We start from the raw sequence: 17,400 nt of genomic DNA, 5'->3' as shown, positions 1-17,400 counted from the left end.
TCCAAACTCTTGACTTTCTCTTGCACATAGAAGAGTATTCAGAAGCCTGTGACCTGCTTTCTCTTGAAATTTCATTATGGCTTTATAAAACAGTTATACTAAAATTGTAAAAGGAAAAAGCAAACCGTGTGGAAACCTGGGCACGGTTCTGGGGGAGGAGGGTGCCTACATCTAGGCTGGTAGAAGTGGGTCATTTTGTACGGCACCATTTTTACACCCAAGAGCTTCTGTTTCCTTCCATCTTTGTACCCCACTTTTCAGCTTTTTCTCTTTCCTTCATTTTTTCTTACCCTTCCTGTCTTGTATTCTATTTTTTTACAGTTTTAAATTCTAATTTTTAAAGCTTTTTCCCCTCTTTTCTCTTATCCTAGTACATTCCTGAGCAGCTTGGCAATGCCAACAGAGGGTGCCTGGATGGCTCTGAGTAATGTCGACTGGGAGCTGGGCTAGAAGACTGTGAAGCTGCAGAAGCTGATTTCTTGGTGTTAGAAATGAACATTGTATCCTGGCTGCTGCTGGACTGACTGCCACAGGATGTCTGCAAACTTGGTTCTCCAACAGTAGCATCAGAAAAAAACAGCAAGGGAAGCAGGCACAGGAGGCAACAACAAGATTTTCTAGAGCATTTTTCCACTGGAGGTACCATCCTCCCTCTGGTGAACTTAAACCTATAAGTAATGGATGTGGTTCCTTCAGTTACATTTCCCTTGGAAGCAGCCCCCATTTGGTCTGTGACCCAAAGTCAGAGATTGCTGCTGTGGTGGCATCTCTTCAGCTTTTGTTCAACAGCCACTTAAAATCTCCGGATTTCTCCAGGTCCCACCATGTATCTGTTTTCTTTGTGAAGTGCTGCTTTCAATCTCATTAGTAGGGGCCTTTTTTTGTGGAAAATATAGTTGTCAGATAAGATCACATTTCACACTTTTTTGCTACTGAAGATATAGGAGCTGAATAACAAATCACTCACACAGGGTTCATTTTCCAACTTTTTCCAAAATTTTTCATTTTCCTGCCGGCACAGGCCACATAAATAAACACCAGCAAAGTACTTGAGGGTGGAGTAAAATCTATATTTCTTGTTGGCAGTATTTATATAAAAGAGATTGCATTGTAAAGACTTTAAAAGTTATAGGGAAAAAAGAAAAAGGAAAAATGAAAAAACACAAAATATGAGTAGCACATAGACAGATGTGCCAAATGTTAAAATATGAATTGACATTTTGACTTAAGATTAGGGAAATTTTATGTTTGTTTGTTTGCTTTTCCAATTAAAAAAGAAAAAAAACCCACCTTTGCTACCATCTAAAATATCATTGCTTATTACAATTAGTATTTAATTATTAATTATGACAGTAATTAGATCTAAAAACCCAGGAAAAAAACAATGAAGTTCACATTTCCTACATCATTTTAAAGTCTTTTTTAAAAACTTAAGAGAAAATAAAATACTGATTATATCTAATTTGGGATAACTTACTTGTCTGACGTTTTACTCTTTTGCTTATTTTTAGGCTTTATTCCTCATTAGTCTGGAGCCAAAATGTAAAATCATGCACAATGTTTTAAATTACAAAAGATATGTTTAATGAATAACTTATTTAAGAAAGAATAATTAGATCAACTTTTAATTTTTGCAGATTTAGTAAAGCTTTTATGGAATGCTTAGGTGCAAAATTATAATCGCAGACCTGAGCATTGACCTTAAAAACTCCATATATTCCATTAACTTCGTACCTGTAACAGAAGTTTAAAGTATCTAATATGTTCATAGGACTGAATTTGAAACTAATTAGAAAATTGTTGATGTCCTCATATGGAAATAACTACTTTTTTATGTATATAAAGATAGATAGATTCATACCTTCCAGTGAACAATCAATAAATACTGATTCTTTTTTTCCCATTTCTGAAGAACCATACTGGGCTTCTTGAATTCCAGGAGAAAGTCAATACTTATGTAAAAAAGCAGCAAAAACATTCTCTTCTTCACAAAATTCATCTTCTGTCAGAAGAAAACAATAAAAGATTCCAGTGGAAAAGGCCTCCAGAGAGAGAGAGAGAAAGAAAAATACTTTCTCATCATTCTTATTATTCTTTGAATTTGTTACATCAGCAGAAAAAGGCTAAATCTATACCTCTCCTCATGGGCTGGGAAAATTTCAAAACAACCTTGATTTTAGTGTCTTTTTTCTAGCTCTAATTAAGTCTTTCAGTATTTTTAATCAATTGGGAATAAGCTTTTGTCAGTCTCACTGAAAATGTCAGTGTATGTTGGCCCAATACCAAACACCAGATAAACACCTCTGGGACTATTAAACCTTTCCACACATTTCCAGATTAGATTAGATTATTTGAAAGCAAATTTTTCACAGAAGAATTCCTTCCCTTGAAAAGGAGTATTTTCCCAGTAAATTTACCTTCACTGCAATTATAAGGTCCATAAAAATCAGATTTCTTTTGCTTTGGTATTTAACCATGCTGCTTCAAAACTTTCAGGCAAGCCCTGAAAAGAATACCAGGTCTGAAACATTTGATCAAACCTTTGAATTCTACTGAGGTTTGCTCTTACTAATCTGTCACTTCTGAAAACAAACATTTTATTTATCACAGCAAAGAACAGGAGATACTTTATCAATCCGCAACCTCTCTCAATCCGCAACCTCTCTTTTATCTCAGTTCTGATAACAGGGTTACAGAATAAACCTAACTTTCTTGGCTAAAACTTCAGATTGTGGCTCTAAGAAATTCTCTGTTTTACTTTTCGGAAATGTAGAAAAGATGAGTTGCTCCCTTCTTCCTATTTTCAGAGAAACTTCTCATGTTCATCTCACCTAAAACACATTCTTTATTATTAATTGTTTGTTTCCAGCATCATTGGAAACATTGCATAAACTGAAGTTTGTAACTGCAAGTGACATTAAAATAGCAATGGAAAACAGTTAAGAAATGAAAAACAAAATCTAAATTTATTGCCAAAATGTTTCCAAGGTAAAATACAATAGATGAAGCTGTTTGTTTCTGGTTCTCTCTCTTGCCAGTAGCTTGACCTTGGAGCAACATAACTCCCTGCAGTTCACAGCTGACATTTGTCATGCCTGGCCATAGACCTCTGGAGGCTGGATCTCTGAGCGGAGGATGGATCTCTCATCACCCAGTGTTCCCTCTGTGGCTGGTGGAGGGGAATGGGCCCTCAGAGGATGCCTCACCTCATCTGCCTGACATCCTTGCTGCTGAAGGAGCTGGAGATGTCAGTCTACAACACAGGCTCTGTGGAGACCAGTTGGGCACCAACTGAGAGTTTGTTGGCTAGTTTTCTGGCACCCAAGGTAGAGGAGAGGACTGATATAAGGCCATTATCAAAATGAGGAAACCATGTGGTGTTTTACAAGCTTGTTGGATCAGAGGGATGGTCACTGCTTTGTTTTGCATTCCCAGTCACTGCCCAGAAGACCTTGTCACTTAACAACTGAATCATTGGCAGGTTCAAAATTAGAGCATGATGCCACAGTTGAGTAGCTCCCTGTTTTGAAGGCGTCAGCCTCACCCATCAAGTTAAATGAGAGGGTTGGTGTGTAAGGAACTGACTTCCATTTTCTGAGGCATACAGGGGTCCCAACAAACCAAGATACTTTTCTGATTGTTATGCAACTTCTATTACATACAAGACTAATGATCATTGTGTTGAAGTTAAGAAATTCATGCCTACAAATGAATCGTATTTTTTGCCAAAATCTGTGCTTGACAAACATGTATTGTCCATTTTTGTGTTACCTGAAGAAGAATGAACTTCAAGTCTGTTAAATTCTAAATCTGGGATTATCTACCTAAAATGTCAGTTATTCAAATTGTTTATGATTAAACATGACAAGGGGAGAGAAAATCTGAATTTTCTTCTGCTGTTCAAGACTGACAGAGTTTACATTATAAAGGAGAACTATAGGAATTGGTCAAACCAGAAAATTTAATGACATGTTTGATAACAAGTATTAACCCAAAACAAAGTCTGGATAGTTTTAGACCAACAAACAAACAAAAGAAAGATCTCTGCAATGACAAACAGTGCGTAATCTTTATTTTGTAGCCTTTGTTTCCCAAATAAGTGTCATTATTGTGGACTTTCTGGAACAAGTCTCTCCCTGGCACAGTCCAATTTCTCACGTCTATCTAATACTTGCGCTGAAATCTTTCACCTTTTCTGTGTAATACAATTCAGTTGATACATATACAAACAACAAGCCTTATCTTGAAGTCAATAGGAAGTTTATTTCTATATTCTGTGGAGCAAGACAATATACATGATGACCTTTCCATTGGGGAGATCTTACACATCATGGCCTAATGCAAAAGACAAATCAGAAAGTCAATCTTCAAGAATGCATAACTTTTAGACTGCCAGAGAGAAAACTGCCCATTCCTTTCACAGCTGGAATCAACCAAACAGAATACCATCACCACTCCTTAAATGTACTGTTGGGTTTGGAAGTGCTTCTCTTTTGGAAAACTCTTTAAATTGGTCCAAGTTGGCAATTTTTGGAAGACAATATTGCATTCAGTCATTTGAAACTAGTGCTACAAATTGCACTGATATGCCTTAATGGTTCTTGCAGAAAAGAACATACCATCGTTTCAGTCAGTTAGTCAAAGACACATTTTTCTCTCTGTTTTTTTCTCAAAATTTTTCAATGTATGTTGTACTGAGTAAAGCAGAAAAAGGTTTTATTGCCATTTTTCTTTATACAGCCCTACAGAAGAAAAATGGCCTGATCTTGTAAATATTTATGTTGTGCCTTACTCTTCCAAAATCAAAAGATATGTACATTTGGGTCTTACGAATTAATTTGTTGAAGATAAATGGGCAGTACTTCTCAGGAGAATTTTCTAAATTTCTCCTTAGAGTTGGAAAGCTGTAGGAATACTTTCTTTCCCAAACCATTCATGAGTGTATTCCAAACGAAAAGACAGCAATCAATATCTGAATTTGGCCAGAGATTTGGATTTAATGGTTAAGCAGAGAGAGGGATTTCCTATACTTCAGAATAAAGCATTTCACTGACACAGTAATTCAATACTTTTGCTAGTGGTGAAATTCATACAGTTCATCTGATGTCTGTCTATGTGTAAGCCCAGAAAAAAGTTGTTACAAAAGAATATGAGTTTAGAAGCATATGTGGTCCCGGAGGTGCCATCAGCCTTAACACAGTTCATATTTAGTCATTCACCTCATTCAAATAAAACTTCCTAACAAATTATTGAACAACATTGAATCCTGGTCTGGATCCCATGAAAGGTTGCATGACTTTCCTACCTACATGTGCTGGTTTATGCACCGTGTCGTAGGTAACCACCCACCAAAAATCCCTGGAGTCCCACGAGACTGCACTATAGGTTTTCCTTCTTTCCATGGTCTCTACCTTCTTCCTGGTAGTATCAGTAATAAGCCTGAGGTTGACTTTAATGTCTCTACCCATCCTGCTTCATGTTAGCAGGCCAGTTCTGCTCCAAATCACACCAGTTTTATAAACATCCATTGGCTACTGATGATTGCTATGACTGAAAAGGCACAGCCTATCAGGAATGTATGGTTATTCAATGCAGTCCATACCTCCTTCAAAGCAGAGTTTAGCTGATTGTGTTTTAAAGCACAGGCTGATATAGTCACATGCTGCTGGTTAACTATTGGGATAGCTCCAGCTCTTCGCAGCCTCTAAAATATAGTTCCAGCAGCAAACTGGAAATATCAACGCTTTCTTATTCTAGGTCACTTAAAGAGTATATATTCAGACACTGAGTATGTAAATCTCATAACTGAGTAAAACTCAATATAATATATTTAACAGAGGTTTCTTAAACTGTCACCAATACTTACTCAGCAGGATGTGGAAACTTCTCTTCATGCTTTGGGTTCCCCTGTCTTCTCTACATGAAGTTTCAGAGTTAGCTTAAATGTTTTATAATTATCTATGTAGCAAAAAAGCGCCTGTTCCGGTCCCCTAATGTAAGTGAAGGGGAGGAAAATTCCACAGAAAGTAAATCTGTCCTTTTTTATTTTTTACCTTTTAAAAGGTCCTCCAGCCTCTACAACAGAGGTGTCCTCGACAAAGGATGTGGAGCAAATGTCCTCCCTAATAACACTAAGTCAAGAACTTCTGGGAATTACAAATAGTCCATAACTTGCAGGGTAGCGGTGAGGAAAGGAAAATAGGGCAACGGAAATTAGAATTGTGCAAACAGCAGGGTTTCTGTTTGGTGACCGAAAAATTAAACCAAAAAAAAAAAAATCATTTTGGGTCAGCCCAAAGTACTTGTCAAACTCAAAATGAAAGAGCTCATTTCGCTTTCGTACCTCTTTTCATCGTTTGAGAGAAAATGTAGGTAAAATTCTAAACCAAAACAGTATTTTGAAGTATAAAACTGAAATATTTCATTTGGAAAATGCCAAAATTCAATAATTCAGCATGATTTCCCTTTTCCGAGCTGTAACTATTGACCGAAATGAAACCAAGCTTGTCTGACTCAAATTACTTCTTTATTTTCTTTTTTTTTTTTCAGTAATTGTTTGTCCCAGACATTTCCTTGGTTATAAGGGAAATCTCCAACTTCTACTTCCTTTGTCTATTCAAAACTGACCATTACTCAGCATCCTTCACACACCCACAAGCCACACATGCCCTGCAAGAAAATCTATGTAGGAAATTCTGCAAAATTTGCCGTGTGGCATTTTCAGGACTCCAGCTCATTAGGTTACCATGGCAGAGTCTTCCATCTGGTGGTTTTCCAGGTTGAGGAAGTTGATACATAAATTACTATCATTTACACTGGTGAACAAATGGTTTATTTGGGTTTGCCCCAGGGTGGAAAGCTTGAGAGAGTGATTTGACGTGTCAGGGTAGGACAGCTCAAAAAGGATGATGTGCAAGGGGTCTAGAGGAAGTAGAAGAGAGAAATAAATTAATTATCCATTTGCGAAGCGATGCTATCAATGAGGAACAGCACAAATGGTTCTTGGTCTAGCCTCTATAACCAAGGAAGAAAACAGGTACTTCTAGAGAAAATCCCTTTGATTCTGTTCAGAGTCACAGTCTTTATAAACCTCTAATGTAGATCAGATGAATCACACCTGAATAATTCCTATTACCCTTCATTACATGTAAATTGAGCCAAGCGTAACTTTGGGATAGGCTTGTCTATGAAAGGTCAGTGAGATGAATTCTCCAGCTGGTGTTTAACTTCCTTTCTTTAACTTTTACTGTCAGCTGTTGCAAGTTTGAATGATAAGAGAAAGGATGTCAGACAAAGAGAAAAGTTGTTGGACAACAGCTCTTGATAATGTCATTGCTTATCCCATAAGTAAGAAAATAAATATCCTCTTCAATATAGTAAAAGGTTAAATCTCTAACACGGTCATATGTTATCAAAGCCTGTCTGGCCGTCACCATTGGGTCACTTCTGCCTTGACTGTGAGCAGGGATGTAATTCATTTGTTGAGAGACACACAGCAGAGTGTGGAGCAAAGCAAACCACATTGATTGCATCTGGGTTGACAGGCAATGGACATCTATCACCCAGATGCATCATATATCAGCTCAGTATGTGAGTTCCCACAAGAAAGTGTTATATCGGTTAACATAAACCTTTTTCAAATTGGGTGTGGGTGGATGTTTTTTGTCCTGAGAACACTCTGATTCAGGACTGACATGGCATAGCTTAATCTTGCTTTAATGACAGTTCATTACAACAGCATTGAAATTAATTATTTCAATTCATTTCATTTCATCAAAAAATTCATTAAGACGCATTGAAACTTACTAGATCTGGACTAGCTTTGATTCCTCTTTGAATCTAATTATGAAACTATCAAGACAGAAATAATTTCCCCCAAATATTTTTACAATTTACAATACCTATTCATGGGGATTCCTCTAGATGTCTCTTTAGCAATCATTTTTTAATTTTAATTTCCCTGAGATGCCATGTTTACAAGACTTCACCTGCACTGCCAACTCAACTGGATCTTTTATTCTGAGGAACTTCATCATGACTTTTTTTTTAAAGATGTGGACAGAATAGTGCTGACTAGATGAATAAACAATAAAGCCTTGTTCAATAAGTCTTTACCAGTTGCTGACTATCCACAATTATATTTACTCTGATTTTCTGACTATTTGGATACTTCTGACCTCTTCAACCTTTATCCAGCCACTAATGACTTTGGCTGTACCAGAGCAACTCTTTTGTCTCCACCCAGGGGACATTGCTGAATCTCAGAAGAATCACAGAATCATAAAGGTTGGAAAAGACCTCCAAGATCAGCTGGTCCAACCAGATCATCTGAAAAACCTGATAATGAAAAAAAGTGTGTAAAGTGTTCTTCAGTGACTTCACATTTATATGTCTAGGAGCTTGTGTCAAGAGGAGGCACCAAGCAATTCCCTTATGAAGTGCTCTCAAATCCACGATGCTGCAGAGCACTGTTGGGGCTCAGCATGCCTGTGGGTCAGTGAGAACTCAGTGCTTTGAATTTTCAATTAATTGCTACTGCTTGACTGTTTCCATCTCATCTGACCTGAGAAGTGGGGGACAGTTTGAGATATTTTTTTTGGCAACGAGACCAGATCTTTCCTAGGGAGGTGCTGAGGCAGAACCAATGAACCTTACCAGTGACTCTCAGGATTGTTGCTATTTTTCCCAACCCACCCACAAGAAAGGCTGATCCACGTGCTCTCCACTAAGCCCCAGCCTGTGACAAGTGGAATTTTCAGCATTAGGGTGAAGAAGCATTTCCCCAAGCTTTCCTAAGCTTGCATCCTTTCTGGATTCAAGGATATAGCCACTGGCCCAGCAGCCCTGCATGCATGGCATGTGTCACCTCCCTTGCATTTGAGTAAAAGAGAAAAGCTCTATAAAATAGCAATATTTGATGACTCAAAATATTTATTATAATAAATTACTGAATAGGCATTTATAAAACAATACATCTGCATATAAATATTACACAGCTGTTTTAATTTCATAGTTCATGTAAAAGCCTCTAGTACAGCTTCATAAATACATTTTCTTGGCTATGTTTCAATTTATATAAATAAAAGTATGTATAATTATTACCTTAAAATAAGTTACTATTAAATACAAGTGAAAAAAATAATTTCTGAATGTCCAAAATACCAACATTTCAGGTAAGGGTCAGAAGAGGGCAACATACACAAGAGAGATTTCCAATAAAAGACTCAAAACTTCCTGGCCACAGAGCACTGCCTACCTTGACCAAAGCTGACACAGGTGTCAAATCTCAGCCTATTAAATACAGAAACAGTTGCCTTATTCCGATGCAGATGAGCAGAGTAGGAGCATGCCTTTGAAAATAACTCGTGTGCTGTGTTGAAATGTAGCCACACCGTTCTGGAGTTTTCATTTGCAAAGAAGACAGCAGTATGCACCCTGTCTCTGCCTAATTAGTTGGCTATTCTCAGTACAGGTTAAAAAAACATATACTGCATCTACAGATGTGACTTTTTTCCTCAGTAGTTAATCAATTTGAATAATAGCATGAGTTTTTTGGAGACATCTCTTCAAGACTGATCTGATATTTTTTCAGTTTTTCTTCTTATTCCCTCCCTTCTTTGGGGCATCAGTACAAGCATTTTCTACGTAGTCAAACAGTAAATCCAGTTCTCCAATGGCTTTATTCTTTCCATTCTCTCCCAACTAGAAAAGAGCAGAATACAAGTTTTAGCATCTCACCATTTCTAAAATTTAAATTAAGCTTGTCACAGAAATTGACTTGGGAACTTACTCTCCTTGTTCTCACAAGCAGTTCTATTAAAGACATTATACCATAAGATATAAATTAGCTCTTTCAAATCCAGTCTAGGATACACAATGATCTGCAGCCTGACTTCTGAGGGACAATTTTAAATTACTATAACACATGCAGAGAGTTAATAGCACCAATGAAGGAGGGCTGGAAGTAGAAACATCACTAATCCCTTCTTTTATGCCCCTGCAAACTTCACATCTTAAATAAACTCCAGAGCTTGTTTCATAACTAGGTCAGCCTTAATTCAGCTAAATAATTGGGGTTTTGAACTGTTCTACTTAAATGTTGGGAAAACATGTACCTGTTTCATTTTGCTCTTCATCTCTTCCAGGTTCTTTTCAATGTGCTCTCTGTTTCCTGAGAATTTCTATTAAAAATAATAAAAATAAAATAAAATTAAAATTAAAATTCAGAGGTGACATTGTCATCTGTATGTGACAATATGCTGCTGCTTTTTCTACTTTTTTTTCACGCCTTCCTATCAACCTCCAGTTTGGTATCTTAAATCTGAGGTTTCCTTTCATATCACTGTCTTTCGCCGCTGTTTGTGCAGCTTTCTGAGATTCAGGAGCAGTGATGAGATTCATGAGTCAGCAAAGGGAAAGAAGCCCCACACAACTTACACATCTGCTCAGCTCCGAGGTCAGGGATGCCAGGAACTGCGCCACCTCCTCAGTGTATGGGTACTTCTCTCTGGCCTCGGTGAGAAGGACGTCTTTCACTATAATCTCCACAATTCTCTTCATCATGTAACAGCGGTTGTTTTCCTATGCACACAAGTAGAAGGTCATGTTAAATCACGGTGAGAGGTCAAAGAGTGCTGCAGAAGGATGCCAAATCATCCTCCCGGTGTAGGACTTACCTTGATGTTGATGTAGAGCTGCTGCCCAATGAGCCTGTTGTCAGTGTCCTGGTCTGAGGCCCTGGCCTGACAGAAAAAAGGAAAAGTCACGTGAGGGTGGGAGCCTTACCTATAAGATGACAGTAAACCCTAAGGTTTTTATCAATAACAGTCCAGGTGACACAAGGAATTGGACACTATAGATAGCTTGTTCAGGGTAGATAAGCTCAGACATTGTGGCTGTTTCTCCCCTTAACTGTCTAAGAATCAAGGTTATTGGAAAATAAATAAGCAGAAATCTGAATTCATGTCCCTCTCTTAAACATTAGATGTCATAGTGGTTACAATGACTAAAGCAGATACTGTGGGTGGCCATCCTCAGCGTGGCCCACAGTGCTTCAGCTCTCAATGGTGTACAACAGGGGAACCCACACATGGCAAGGGAAAGCCAAAAACCCATCCAAGCAGAGAACCCCAGGAGCTGCCTGGCCAAGTCTGGAATCCCAAACAGACCCAGCTCTGAATGGGCTGGGGAACAAGAGAAATGTAAGCTCATGCCTCACAATTGTCACAGCAACCACTCCAGAGGAGCTGAGCTGCACCAGGGCTGCAGGAGAGGCAGCATCTTCCCCTGACCACACCACCAGCGGGCAACAGACCTACTCCACATGTCAAGAACCACCTCACTGCAAGTATGCGTTGCTCTATGGAAAGGCATGAGAAAGAGAGAGAAACGCTGAAGGCTAGAAGCTGGGGAACTGGCAGAGGAGGAGGTCCCCGTATCCTGCCATGAAGGGCAGATGGGTTACTGTACCATTTTAGCCAAGGTGTAGGTGCGATTCCTGATGTAGTGCTGCTGAAAGTTGGTCTTCCTGAGCCTGCAGGTTTGGTGGGTGGTAGAACCCACCCCTGCCCCTTTTGGAGGCAGAGGGCTGGTGAGAAGAAGAGGGAGACAGCAACAGCAGCAGAAGAAGACCCATACTGAGAAGCTCTTGGTCAAGGTCTGCAGGGAAGCCATGGTTCACAATCCAAAGTCGTTCGTCCCAGCAGGCTGCAGTTACAGAGGTCAGCACTGATGAGAGAGAGTAATGTTAGCATCAGGGAGAATAGGCAAGGGCAGAACAGGACAGGCACAAAGGCTGCTAGTCTTACCTTTGCTGTGATTCTAGATGTGCTCTGAAGGAGGTGAGGTGCACCTTATATAGGGCCATCAACATCTCTCTCAGCTTTTTTTTGGGTATTGGTGGTGAATTAAAAATGACATCAGCAAGTCTCTTACTTTCCAGTATCCTCTTCTGAGAACTACCTAACCACTATAAAACCCACAAATACAACTTCAAGGCCATTGTAGTCCTTAGGTTCTTATAAAGCAAAGCAACATTTAATGCAGGGACAAAACAGGGGGTTTTACTGGGGCAAGAATCCTGAATTCTTTTCACATAAAAACATTTGAGAAACGTGTGAGTGTGTGCCTTCTGTCCTAATTGCACCACACTAATTATATTGGCAATTTGATGGCAGGTAATATCATCTATATTTATTTCTGTTCATCTTCTGTTGTAAAGGACCCGTGCCCCACTGGAGCTGATGAGGGTATACAAATGGTCAATCTGCTCCTGACCCAAAAGACTGACCAACTGACCACCTGTGGTTCTCATCCTGCAAACACCCTTCCCATGCTGCACCCCAGTGGAGTCACCAGCTGTCTGCCCATCACTGCATAATCACTGCATAATTCCCTCTGAGAGATCAGAAACTCTGGGACCAACACTGTATTTCTCATATCCCTTATCTCCCAGATTCCCATTTAAAAAAAAAAAAAAAAAAAAAAGAGATCTGTGTTCCAGGCTGTAACCAGGGGTGATGATGAGAGCCATGGTCATGAACTTATTTGTCCAGGTGATTTCCATGTTCCTCATCCTGTTCTGCTGATGTAAAGGTGCAGTGCTGCATCTTGAGCATGAAATATTACGCAGGGTGCTAGAGGGAAACTGTACTCTTCTTAGAGAGCAACTTGCAACACAGCTGAGATCACAATACATGAGGATGCAGAACTGGTACAAATGCAAGCTCCTGGTTGCCTAACACCCACAGTGCATGAAGGTGACAAATACGAGAAACTGGACCCAGCAAGCCAAAGCTCCAGCTCTGCATCTGAGAGCAAAGAAGGGTGACCCTAGGGCTGACCTTCACCCCTCATGGCCAAGGCCCTTGGGACAAGCATAGCTCATCTGGAGCTTGCCTTATTATGTGCAGAAGGGTAGAGCAGGAGGACCACTTGCTGGAGCAACTTAGAGTTACAAGATGGAGAAAAAAAATCCCCAGGGAAGGGCAAAATGAGGTGGGAAGAATTTGGCCCTTACCTATAGTCACTATTACCCTCTGAGCTGAAATGCCCATCTCTTTTCTTATACCTCCTAAACAGAAGCAGTTTAAGGCCAGCTGGTACCAGGTTTACACTTTAGCTTCCTCTAATGTATCCACATCCGTCCCCTCTCTATGCCTCAGTCACCCTCCGTTACCTCTCAGCTTGGCTCTGCACAACCCTGTGCCCTTGAAGCTGCACCCCCTCACTCTGGAGCTGGTCCCAGCGGAGCCATCATCACCGTGTCCCTTTCCATGCCTCACAAAGATATCCCACCCATTCCCATGTCTGGCCTTCAACAGCATCCTGACTGCAGTGGGCAGAAGAAAGAGAGAGCAAGCCTGGACCCAGGGTGCTGATGACCCAGTTCCTGCCCCAGATGTACCAAAAGGCTATTCAAGAACATGTTTATAAACTTTTTTCTGTGAATTTTTCATTTGCCAGGCTAATAGGTCCAGTTGGGGAGCAGGTCAATGAGAAGACATGAGGATGAGCTATACTTAGCCAGAAGACATGCATTTGTGACCAAACCAGGAGAAATATAGACAGAGAGGCTGTTTCAAAGGATTGACCTCCTCTGAAGTGCGCTCCCATGAACTCCTCTCTGCGTGTTACATAGTCTGACAACCACAGTCTGTTTCTAAATTTGGTTTCTCTTACTTTTCCACCAGCTCATCCAGCAGACCAGATGTACTAAGACCGAAACAAAGCTGTGAACAGGCATTTAGACCTTTCCTGAAGGGAGCAGGAGCCCTGCTCCAGAATCCCTGTCCTCCTGACCTTCTGGATCCCACCCCACCATCCCTTTGGTCACTCACTCTCATCAGAGGAGAATGCAGTTTTGCCTGACCTCTTCTTGTGGTTCAGAGCTCATGGAAACAGTTCGTGACTTGCGCATGCAAGTGCTGTGGCACTCGTGTCTGTTCAAACTGCTGTGAGGAGCCCACATGTTCCCAAGCTTCCTGCCCTGGTGGATAACTAAATAACACCAGGCAGAGGGATGAGGAATTAAATGCTGAATCTTTCTTCTGCCTTCTTTTATGCAATGATTATAGGTTCTCTTCTATCTGGCTTCTCGAGTAGTGTAAATCATAGACTGGGACATACCTATTTTCATAAATTGTTAGACTATGTAAGTCTTTCTTTCTCTCGCCTATGCTTTTAGTCCTCTCTCAGTCATACATCACTGGCTGTGCCAAGATGTCTTTCTCCTGAGGCTTTCAAAAGAGCTTGTTTCATTTGTTTAATTTACCTCCCTGCCTCTGATATTCACCTTTATTTTCCAGGCACTTAAATGACCATTGTAAGTTCATTAATTCATACTTCACAAATTACCTTTTCATGACATTTCTAACGCCTTTGCATTAATTCACCTTTTGTTTTTGTGAGTTATAACAAAACTCTTGTCTGTTTCCTAATCACCTTTCATCAGGTGACCGATGGTTCTTGATGTACCCCTGAGCTACAGTATAGCCACGGGCATGGTTTAGTTATTCCCTGTAGCTTGTCAAGAGAAAATCTTTGGAAATGGGGCTATGCCCTCCTTTCCCATGGTCTGCTATTTCTGTTCTGAAACTGCACTGAACAAGGATGCGACCGGTCACTGCTATCACTGACTAGCTCACTGCACCCTACACAGGAGATACATGTCCAGCTTTCTTCCCATGTTAACATTGCCAAGTATTCTAGCAAGTAATATGGTAATGAGTATTTCCCAAGGGCCTGAACTACTGTTGTCTCATGATACGCTATAGTCATAAGCTTTTATTTTTAAAGTGTTCTCTCTGAAAATAGATAAATAAATGCCCTGAACTCTTTGAGCTTGGGGAAAGCAGGGAAGGGGTACTCAAACAAACAAAGTTCAAAAATCAATTTTAATTTTTAATTGTGTGAGTTTTTGTAGGTTTAATGCTATTTATGTTTCTGAGGCTACTAGTACTGTTTTAAAAAATATTATGAGAAAACATACCCGCTCTGGTTCTATTTCAATTAATTCTTACAAAGATCTCTGAACTTTTATAAAGTAGCCCCTGCATTGCTTTTTAAGTGTAATTACTTCAAAAATTAATTTTGAGATTTTTCACAGATCACCTTTTCTCCACAGTGATGCCCCGAGAGTTAAACATCTATCCTATTGCTGACTTTATCGATAAACTTTTGAAGTGTAATTGCATGGAGTTTCCCTACTTCATTAAGAAACCATAGTGGTTGAATATTCTCGACAATGACTTCTTGACCCATATTGATCACAGAGGATTTTTTGAGGAGGTCTGGAACTCTGCATCACGTCTGCCTCAAAAGCCACAAACACTTCCTTCTTTGAATGAGGCCACAGGTGAATAACCAGTACTGTACTTCAGTGCTCATCCGCTGTGTGTTACTAGCACACTGGCATGCAGGAATTTTCTTCAGCTTTAATACATTTTCAGTTAGCTGGGATTATATTGCTTTATTAGAAACATCCTCAGGATCAAGCACTGGACTGGAAACATTGTCAGGAGTAGGCAAGTGGAAGAAAGAGTCTGCGTATTGTCCTCTGGGGTCTTTCACCTGACAAATGGAATTCTCTTAAATATCTGTACAAATGGACCACAGATGACATAGCACTTAAAACTGAAGAGGCAATCCATCTGGAGACATCCCCAGCTTTCTAAAGCCCTTGACTTTGCTCCATTATTATTTTTTTAATTAATTTTGAATAACAATTTTATTTTATTAAAATAAATATTTTAAAATGTCTATTAGCTCATGTGTGACTGTGCAATTCGTTGCATTTTATCTCAGTTCTTCTACACTACGTTTCTTTCCTAGACTTTCAAGCTTGAAAAGATTAAAGCAGACATTAAAAATGTTCCAGACAGATCACAGAGTCCTAGGATGGCTGCGGCTGGCAGGGCCCCAAGCAGGGACACCCAGAGCAGGCTGTCCAGGACCACGACCAGGTGGGTTTTTGAAGATCCCCAAGGAGGAGACTCCACAGCCTCTGTGAGCAGCCTGGGCCATGCTCAGGCACCCGCACAGCACAGAAGTGCTCCTGGTGTTCAGAGGGAACCTCCTCTGCTCCAGTTTGTACCCTTTGCCTCTTTTCCCAGCACTGGGCAGCATTGGAAAGAGCCTGGCTCCATATTCCTTGCACCTTCCCTTTGTGTGTTCATAGACATTGACAAGATCCCCCTGAGCCTCCTCTTCCCCAGGCTGACCAGGCCCAGCTCTCAGACTCTCCTCACAGGGAGGTGCACCAGGCCCTCACCATCTTGGTGACCCTGCATTAGACCCTCACCAGTATGCCCAGGTCTCTCTTGTACTGGGGGGCCCAGAACTGGACCCAGCACTGCAGGTGCAGCCTCACCAGCTCCAAGAAGAGGGGAAGGATCACCTCTTCTGAAGTGATCAAGCTCCACAGGAGTCTTATTTCAGTCAGCTCTCTGCCCAGCAATGAAAACATCAGTAATGGAAATTGATTCTTCTTTACAGAACTTGAAAATAAGCTTTTCATTCAGCTATTCATTATGAAGATATCCTAACACATTTCTGGGCATGATCGTTAGCAATGGCAGAAGGGATTTGTTTTCTATGGAAGAAACGGTATTAACACAAAGACTAGGAGAGTACATATAGCATTTGACCTTTACATTCTTGCCTCCTTCATGATAGGTTTAATGATGTGTAAAACACTGAGAATTTGTTGGGAGGATTATTTTATTAAAATTGCTTAGCCTAAGACCGTTAAATGAATTCAGAAAAGACCTCAGCACAAACAAGTGCGAGACCTCGGTGCCGACACTGCTGACTCAGGCTTTTAGTGGAGGATGTTAGATTCACCTACCTCCCCTGACAGTAACACTTTTGTTACAGGGTAAGTACCATATTTCCTCTGACAGTAACACTTTTGCTTATATATCTGCTATCCCATCAAAACCATTTTTTTCTGACCTCTGTTGGGTTCTGTTACATAATTTCTGGGTCTATTAAATAAAAGATGCTACATTATAAACATCATAAAATCAGTATTTCGTATCATGAAAAGTCTACATGGGTGGGAACTAGTAGTTTGTCGTAGTCCCAAACATCAGTTGCGTTCTTGGTGTAAACAGCTTTATTTTCACCTCAGAAACACTGATGTAGTGGAGTTCCAAGAGAGTCCCCAGAGACAACGTGGGACGACAACATGCAGCTGCTACTGATATTACTACTGCTGCCCCGGGACCACTGATGCGGTAACTTCTATTGCAGTGTCAGGAGGAATCAGTGATTAATACAAAACCAAAAATTAACAGTCAGTGGAAGTGCACCAGATGTTAGCACGGTGGCCCTGCCTCTGCACAACTGCTGCTGACATGGGTGAAACATAAAGATAAGTTTTAGTCGGACTTGCCGATC

The 17,400-nt window shown here is 40.2% G+C and overlaps 1 protein-coding gene across 1 annotated transcript; it reads right to left on the bottom strand.

The window, feature by feature from the left end:
- Window positions 1-8,911: 8,911 nt before the first annotated feature.
- On the bottom strand, window positions 8,912-11,802 carry IL22 (interleukin 22). The gene is made up of 5 exons (XM_068670360.1): window positions 11,470-11,802; window positions 10,677-10,742; window positions 10,438-10,581; window positions 10,116-10,181; window positions 8,912-9,702 (listed from the first exon to the last, which is right to left on the bottom strand). Exons 1-5 carry the CDS (start codon window positions 11,671-11,673, stop codon window positions 9,589-9,591), a joined length of 594 nt encoding a protein of 197 aa, XP_068526461.1. The 5' UTR covers window positions 11,674-11,802; the 3' UTR covers window positions 8,912-9,588.
- Between the last annotated feature and the right edge of the window lie 5,598 nt (window positions 11,803-17,400).

This window comes from Anas acuta, chromosome 1, assembly GCF_963932015.1.
Source record: "Anas acuta chromosome 1, bAnaAcu1.1, whole genome shotgun sequence".
In the NCBI taxonomy this organism is placed as follows: Eukaryota; Metazoa; Chordata; class Aves; order Anseriformes; family Anatidae; genus Anas; species Anas acuta.
Note: the sequence above shows the minus strand (reverse complement) of the source record. Positions and strands in the feature narration are given on the sequence as shown.

Bases quoted from the DNA above. Each gene is read 5' to 3' on its own strand.
- IL22 (XM_068670360.1), bottom strand. From the start codon at position 11,673: ATGGCTTCCCTGCAGACCTTGACCAAGAGCTTCTCAGTATGGGTCTTC. The intron at 10,582-10,676 runs GTAAGTCCTACA...TTGTGTGCATAG, and splicing joins AGCTCTACATCAACATCAAG to GAAAACAACCGCTGTTACAT. The intron at 9,703-10,115 runs GTACATGTTTTC...GCTCTTTTCTAG, and splicing joins TGAAGAGCAAAATGAAACAG to TTGGGAGAGAATGGAAAGAA.